We start from the raw sequence: 7,707 nt of genomic DNA, 5'->3' as shown, positions 1-7,707 counted from the left end.
ATTGCCTTGAATATATATTTGTTTCTCCTTAACAATTGGATAACCCTAAAAGGGAAAAGGGGGCCAATAAAAGAAGCTGCCTGGTGTTATATACACGAGCCAAACAAAAGGGACAGCTGACAGATAAAAGAGCAGAAATAGACTCAAGATTAACAAACTGTGATACAAAGGTCAATTTAAAGGTTGGTGAACTGTGACCTCTGAAACCTCTGATAAAGGTCATTATTTAAAGGTCCAGTGTGTGGGATTTAGGGGGATGTATTGGCAGAAGTGGTATATAATATAATATAATAAGTATGTTTTGTTTAGTGCATAATCATCTAAAAATAGAATGGTTACGTTTTCGTTACCTTAGTTATGAGCCGTTTATATCTACGTAGGTAGTGGGTCCGAGTCTACGGAGATCGCCATGTTTAACACCATGAAGCCCAGAACAGACAAACACTAGGCGGGTTTCCATTAACCCTCAAACTGAGCAAATTTAAATCACAAATATAAAATACGCCTAATGGAAACACTGCAGTTAAAAAAAACTCCCATTTATTGCCAAAAAGTTTTTACTCTCACATGTGGTGGTATTTCAGGCGATTCAAAAAAAAAAACATATTTCACAAAACTATATATATATAGACACAGAAGTATTTGTGTATTTATTTTAGATATTTTGTTATATATTTCTTTCTGTAACAATTTTAGTTATAAAGCCATGATAAGTAGAAACATAGTTCCCTGGACATTAGTTCCTTTTTAAATTTTTTTTTTATTATACTCCCCTCCTTTTTTAAAATAATTTATTGGTACAATTTCTTGCTATTTGTAGGACATTTTTTGCCAAGTTGACCATTGCCCTTTTTCCCTGTTTTAAAAATAAATCAACCCAATTTGCTTAGTTTTCAAAGAGTCAAATAGCTTGTGAAAGGTGTCTGAACGCAGCATAAGAAAACTGACGTTGACCCAGGTTTCAAAGGGTTAAATTATTAAATTAAATTATTATTATTAAATTATTGTCTTCTCTTAAAAAATGTTCAGACTTAAATCCTTTAAGGAGTTGTATGACTAATTGGAAAACATACTTGTTTACTTTTTTTCAGAGTTTGATGACTAGGCTGGTGACACTCACAAAGATTAGAAACAGATTAGCTTCATATTAAGCATACAGACATTTTGCTTCTCATATAACTCTTGGAAAGAAAGCAATTTGTAAAATTAGTGATAATTTAAACAGCTGTGAATGTAAAGAAAATACACACACACCTGACTTTAATTTATTATTTGATTATTGGACACTTTCTCCATTGTCTTATATTCTATTTAAGTCCCTCCTGTCTCATCTTTAAAAGTCTTTTAGAGGATAATTTTAGACCAAAGTGTGAGTGTCTGGCAGGCTGTCTGTGGCTCGCAGTCATTTGTTTCTGGCGTCAGCTCACAATCGCTCAGTCGCAGGTGCTTGTTCACCTGAGAGCTCCACGCCTTCAGGCGACTGATACTGGAGCTTCCCATATCTGTCAGCACATGCGAGCAGCACCCACGCTCAGATGGCGTCATGCACAACAACCCAGGGAACTGGTTTGAGCCGGTAGAGGGACTATCAAAGCAAGCAGATTAGCAGGCATCCACTCAAGTGATCTGTGTGTCTGCAGCTGAGCCTACATACTGTACACACCCCAGCACTGATGAAAACACTCAGACGCACCACAAAGGTTTGGAAATTTGGGTGTAAATATGGTCGATGTTTGCAGTGATGGACGAATCATTATGAGAGGGGAGAATCAGAAGGTGAGGAAGCGAAGCGTCTAAACCCTCTAATGCCACTTAGTCATGCTCTTATCTGTAGAGCAGGGATGATTAAATAGACTCCAGCACAAACACAGTGTGCGGAGAAAGCCGTCCAACCCCCACCCCCTCCTCCCTCCCTCCCAGCCCAAACTGAGCCAAACTGGTTCTCGCTGGTCTACAGAGGCACACAGGGCTGTCAGGGAAACCCCACGGAGGTTAACCACATCCTCTCATGAGTAACTCTACTCCTTTCAACCGCCCTCTGTTGCGTCAGAACAATACAGGAAGAAATGTGCTCATCGTGTGCCATCTTTTCACGGTGAAATATAATCGTAGATTACATGAGTCAACAGTCTGAGCTGCTGCATTTCTGTAAAGTGCATCTCTTTACACATAAAGTCTAAGGCATGAGGTCAACTATAGCATCACTTTCCCAGTTTTATGGCGATTGTTTGACCTACGGGGTTTTACTTTTTATGAGCAATAAAAAGGTCACAGCTGTTGGGCAGCAGATGGCTAAGATGTTTTTTTTTTTGTTTGGTTTTTTTTAATCATTATTTCATCTTGGATTAAAATGTATATTTTTGCAGAAATCAAATCCAATTTTGTGCCAGAATTGGAAGATTATTACATGTTTTTTCTGTATGCTGACACTGCTGTCATTTGTATATTTGAAGTCATTTAAGTCTCTTTGAGGTCATTTTTAATGTCGTAGTTGTTTTGTGTCTCTTTGTTGTCATTTTGTGTCTCTTTGTAATTATTCTGTCTTTTTTTAGTAGTTTTCTGTCTCTTTGTAGTTATTTTGAGCTTCTTTGTAGTCATTTTGTCTCTTTTTAGTATTTTTGAGTCTATTTGTAGTCGTTTCATCTCTTTTTATAGTAATTTTGAGTCTTTTTGTAGTCATTTTCTGTTCATTTGTGGTAATTTTGGGTATGTCATTGTTTTGTCTCTATAGATGTATTCTTTTTCTTCTTTTTTACAGTCCATCCTTGTGGTTTGACACCTCACTAATCCTTGAGTGATAAAAATCAACACCTGTGATGCCCCCAGTGTTTTTTTAACATAATAGAACCAGAATTTTAATCTGCCAGAACTAAAAAGGGTGATAGGGTCAATGTTGGCATCAATATCACACAAAACCATGTCAGTAACTCCAGTAATAAGGACAAACAAAGGTTCAACTTTTGTATACAATGAAATAATTTATTAAAAAATTATCAAAGGAACACATCATAAATGCATTGTGCTATAGCATTTTGTTTTTGACAATAACACATTAGTGGCCACCAATGAGTTTCATTAGTGTAGCTGAGAGACAAGGCATGTGTTCAGGACAGGCATTCATAGGCAGGTTTTTCGGCACTATAGAGTCTCATTTTGCAGCTGTGCACCACCATCAGCAGTGATGTGCACCTGTACAGGGGGCTGCTTCACAGTCAGGCATCCACAGGAATGCAGTTCAAGTGTCAGGGAAGACATAAATGCCCTTCATATTCCAAGTCAGCTCTCCGTCCGCTCCAGGCAGGACTCTCTCCGCTGTCACCTCCGTCCATGAGGCGACATCTGCGGCGTGATGCTCTCCAGGCGGCCCGCTGCACATTTCTCCTCCGCACCTGACGCTCCTTTCCAGGCGAAAGGTGATCTGCGGCGGTAAACCCAATCACATTGGGAGTGTTTTCATATTCAGCTCACACACGAGCCGAGAGATAGACACAGGCGATAGAAGACTGGTCAAACACAGTCAGCGCATCTTGAGCAGCTGCCGGACCATCCCCGCGATCTGCAGAAACTTGTCCTTCTTCCGTTGCTTCAGAGCCATCAGGGCCCGGGACGTCTCCTCCGGGTCCTGGCTGTAGGAGAAGATGCTCCTTACTCTCTCCTCCGCCTTCATGTCGCCAGTTTTCTGGAAGAGCCTCATCACCGCGTCCTGGTTGACGTTCTCGAAGATGTTGGCCACGGCCTTCTTGCGGTGCGCCGTGTCAAACTTGTTGCCGTGCACAGACGGGCTGACGCGGCGGCACTCTGAGGACACGTAGGACGACATGATGTTTCTCCGGTGGATGTCTTGCGTTTTGCTGCTCCAAAAGTGGCCCTCCAACTCGCTGAGGATGAGTTGTTAGGTGCGCACTGCTTCGCCGGAGCGGCTTGCGGCTTGAGAGGGTTCAGTGAGTGCGTACCGAAGAGCTGAGGCTGTGCGTATTTATAGGGCTGCGGTGGGAGGTTTCACTGTGCCGGGAGCGGTGACATCAGCAGTCGTGAAGCAGACAAAGGCGCCGCCTCTCTCGGGGCGCAGCACAACCAAGAGAGCGCAAAAGCTCTCTAAATACGCACGACAGTCTGACTGATGAAACCTCGTTCCAAAACATCACCAACTCCCTGACTGGTATTTGAAGTAAACAAATAGCGCACTGAGATATTAGAGTGCCATGTCAGCAGATAAAATGCACTGGATTTAAACTGTCAGCTGTCTCCAGTAAACTAGACAAAATTACTATGAAATTCTCTGGGGAATTCATTTTATTTTATTTTATTTTGAATGCGCAGTGTCACTCTTTTATCCAGGCACCTCAACCATTTCATCAGTCAAAAACAAATCAACAAAAACAAACTCTATCTCAGAGGCATGGATGGAGTGTGAGACAGCGTGCCCTATAAGCATAGACGAGCAGAAGGCCCCACCACTATATACAAGCCAGACAGACTTTAAAATTGTTCAGCCTGGTTTTGTTTTTGTTTCGCATCTCTTTGTAGTCATTATTCATGTCTCTTTGTGTTCATTTTGAGTTTCTTTGCATTAGCTTTGCATCGCCGTAGTTTTTTTGTGCCTCTTTGAGGTCATTTTAAATATTTTGTTGACATTTTGAGTAGCCCAATTTGTTGTCTTTTAGGGTTTGTGCCTCTTTATGGTCATTTGAGTCTCTTTGTAGTCATCTTGAGTTTTCTTTGTGGTTGCTTGTTCCTGTTTTTAGTCATTTCGGTCTTTTTGTAGACACTTAGTGTCTCTGTGTAGTTATTTTGTGGCTCTTTGTAGTGGTTTTGTGTCTCTTTATGGTCATTTTAGTCTCTGTAGTCAACTTTAGTTTCTTTTGTAGTTATTTGTGCCTCTTTTTATTGATTTTGAGTCTCATTGTAGTTGTTTAGGCCTATTTGTTGTCATTTTGAGTCCTTTTGTTGTCACTTTGTTAACATTTGTGTATTTTTACAGTTGTTCTGTGTCTCTTGTTGGTCTTTTTGTGTCTTTTTATGGTCTTTTGGCATGTCTTTCCTTATTAGTACGTGTATCTTCAAGTGACGGTTCTCCATTCACACTCAGAAGTGGTCTGTGATATGATGGACACATGGACTTTGTTTGAAACCATGTTGAAGAAAAATACAGAAATATCACAGTGTAAAAACAATTCATTACGAGTAAAAGGTTTGCATAAAAAATGTACTGATATATCATAAAAGTACAGAAGTATTATCAGCAAAGTGTAGTTAAATTACCAAACTCTTCATGGAGAAGATTGGCTCCTGTATGTGTTTACTGTATGAATTAATACATATTATATTTTTGGACTTTTATGTGTGATGTGTTTATGTGTAAGCAGACTTTTGTTGTTGCAGTTGGTGTTACATATAAGTACTGTATTGACTGTTCAGTGTGCCGATCTTAGCTTCATAGGCTACAAAATAAACTCAGCTATAAAGTAAGCACCTATAGCCATGTAAGTGAAATCAGTGGAGATAAGAAAACAAAGTGCAAGTACAGTTTACAGGTAAATACGCTTTGTTACTTTCCACTACTGGTCTTTAATGTATTTATGGTATATCTGTATAATGTATGATATGCTGTTTTAACCAGGGACGTGATATTTGTAGGACGCAGATACGACAATCAAGGCATGATATCTGGGCTCATCTGAGTCATTTGTGCCTTTTGATTTGTTAATCTTTTCCATTAAAAAGCACGCTATCAGTTTGTAAACCTGGATTAAGCCAAATCAAACTGTTAGTCTGTTCTCCAACAGAGAGAAGTGTTTACAGAGTGAGTGGTCTTTTCCTATTGGGACTTCCATGGAGCTCTGACGTAAATGTAGTTTTTATACCTACTGTTGTAATGTAGTTTTTTATACACAACACCCACAGTGTTCAAACTACCATCTATTTTTGACATCTTATTTTGGAAGTGAGATTTACACTAATTAACTTGAGATTTGGGTATTATTTAGTCACTAAAAGTGTGTTTTTACCATTTCTAAAATTGCGACAGACGATTATATCTCCCTTTTCTAGTCAGCAGTGCTAAAAATATGTGGTTTGCATTTTGGCCTTCAGCCAGGAGGGTCACTGAGTTGTGTTTACAAGTTGAGTCGACCCGTGGCCCATGCAGCCTGGCTGATTTGGGATGATAAGGCTGCAAGGCGTTCCCCCTTAAGAGGCAACTCAGCTCATAAACAACAAAAAGTGTCACTCTCATGTTGGTGAGGCTCTCCTAAAAAACTGTCCCCTCTACAAGTGTCCCCACAGCCTATAGTCCCTTATATGGAAAAAAAGTCAGTAGTGATAAATGACTCAGGAAGTGCATTTGTTCCTCTGCAGAATGGAGCTCATGCATGGTATGCCCGGCATGTGGCATTGACTTTGTGTGCTGACTTGAACAATAAAGAACCTTGCTGAGTCTGAAGTGAAACAAAACCCAGATCCTCACTAACAGCTTCCAGGTCTGTGAGAACAATGTGTCGCCACAGGATACCTGTCTGTATCGAGCTGGCGTGGCAATTATGACTGGAGTCAGACAAATCTCACTTCCACACAAAAAAAAAAAAGTGTCGACTGGTGGAAACGGCATATTTATGACCCCGAAGTCGTCCCGGCAGCACGAGAGACGAGCAATGCACAATGAGATCTCAGCAGACGGAAACTGGAGCCTTGAGCTGCTGACCCTGTTCTCCTGCCCACACCAAGCATTCACGCTTTATCATAACAAAAGAGACACTAAATTTAAACGGGAGGTCAAAGTCCTGTCCTCTTTTTCTCCATTGGGAGGGATCCTCAGGAGATGGTACTCCCTTTTGTATCCCTTATAGATAAGATCCTTCTACAAATGTTTACCATTTGGCTCAAATGACATAACCACACTCCCAAAATGTCCCAAAAATAGAGTCCAGGTCACAGATAAGAAAAGCAGGCAGCATGTTGAGACCTGCACCAACTTTGAGGAGACCTCTTGATTAAGTAACGTGGTCAATGTTCAGCGTTATCTATCTAGACCGAATCAGCATCATCGTCGTATGTATTTTATGGGTGTACTGTACTTTAAGTAATAAAATGTGATAGCACATGTGTCTGAAACCACCTTTAGAATTGTTTTTCTCTGGCATGAGATGTCTTGAGATACAAGAAGGTGTTCCTCGGTAGCAAAATCCTTCAGCTTAAAATTAAGAATGGATTTGGAAATGCTCTGAATTCAATTGTATGTTTTGCAAAACTATTTGGGAAGACAACAGGAAGGTTACATAATGCAACAGGTAGACAGACATAAATAGTTTTACAGCCGCTGTTTGATATGGAGTCCAACATCAACTGAGCCAATATTCTCTATCTATAAGGAAGTCCTGTCACACCTAGGCCATGTCCACATGGACAAGGATGTACTCGAAAGCATAGATTTTGCTATGCATTTTGACCTCTTCACCACAAACAAACTTCATTTTAGGTCATTAAAAACAGCTTTTTGTAAAACTCCTTCCAGGGTGAAGTTTTGTAACATCAGTGTGTGTATTATCTCCTCTGTGGGGTGACACAAATTAGGTGACATTTCGTGCAGGACATCAAGTTTTTTCAAATTTATACCGAAGGGTAAATTTGTTGTACAGACAGGAAATTCAGCAATCTAAGGCAAGACATCACAATAATACAGCTTTAAACAACATAAAAACAAGAATCGTC

At 40.2% G+C, this 7,707-nt stretch overlaps 1 protein-coding gene across 1 annotated transcript; it reads right to left on the bottom strand.

The window, feature by feature from the left end:
• Positions 1–2,952: 2,952 nt before the first annotated feature.
• tcima (transcriptional and immune response regulator a) lies at positions 2,953–3,967 on the bottom strand. Its single transcript, XM_042488559.2, has one exon. The coding sequence runs from the start codon at positions 3,818–3,820 to the stop codon at positions 3,518–3,520; it is 303 nt and encodes a 100-aa protein (XP_042344493.1). The 5' UTR covers positions 3,821–3,967; the 3' UTR covers positions 2,953–3,517.
• Between the last annotated feature and the right edge of the window lie 3,740 nt (positions 3,968–7,707).

This window comes from Plectropomus leopardus, chromosome 4, assembly GCF_026936395.1.
Source record: "Plectropomus leopardus strain MGB_pleo_1.0 chromosome 4, ASM2693639v1, whole genome shotgun sequence".
NCBI classification, from domain to species: domain Eukaryota; kingdom Metazoa; phylum Chordata; class Actinopteri; order Perciformes; family Serranidae; genus Plectropomus; species Plectropomus leopardus.
Note: the sequence above shows the minus strand (reverse complement) of the source record. Positions and strands in the feature narration are given on the sequence as shown.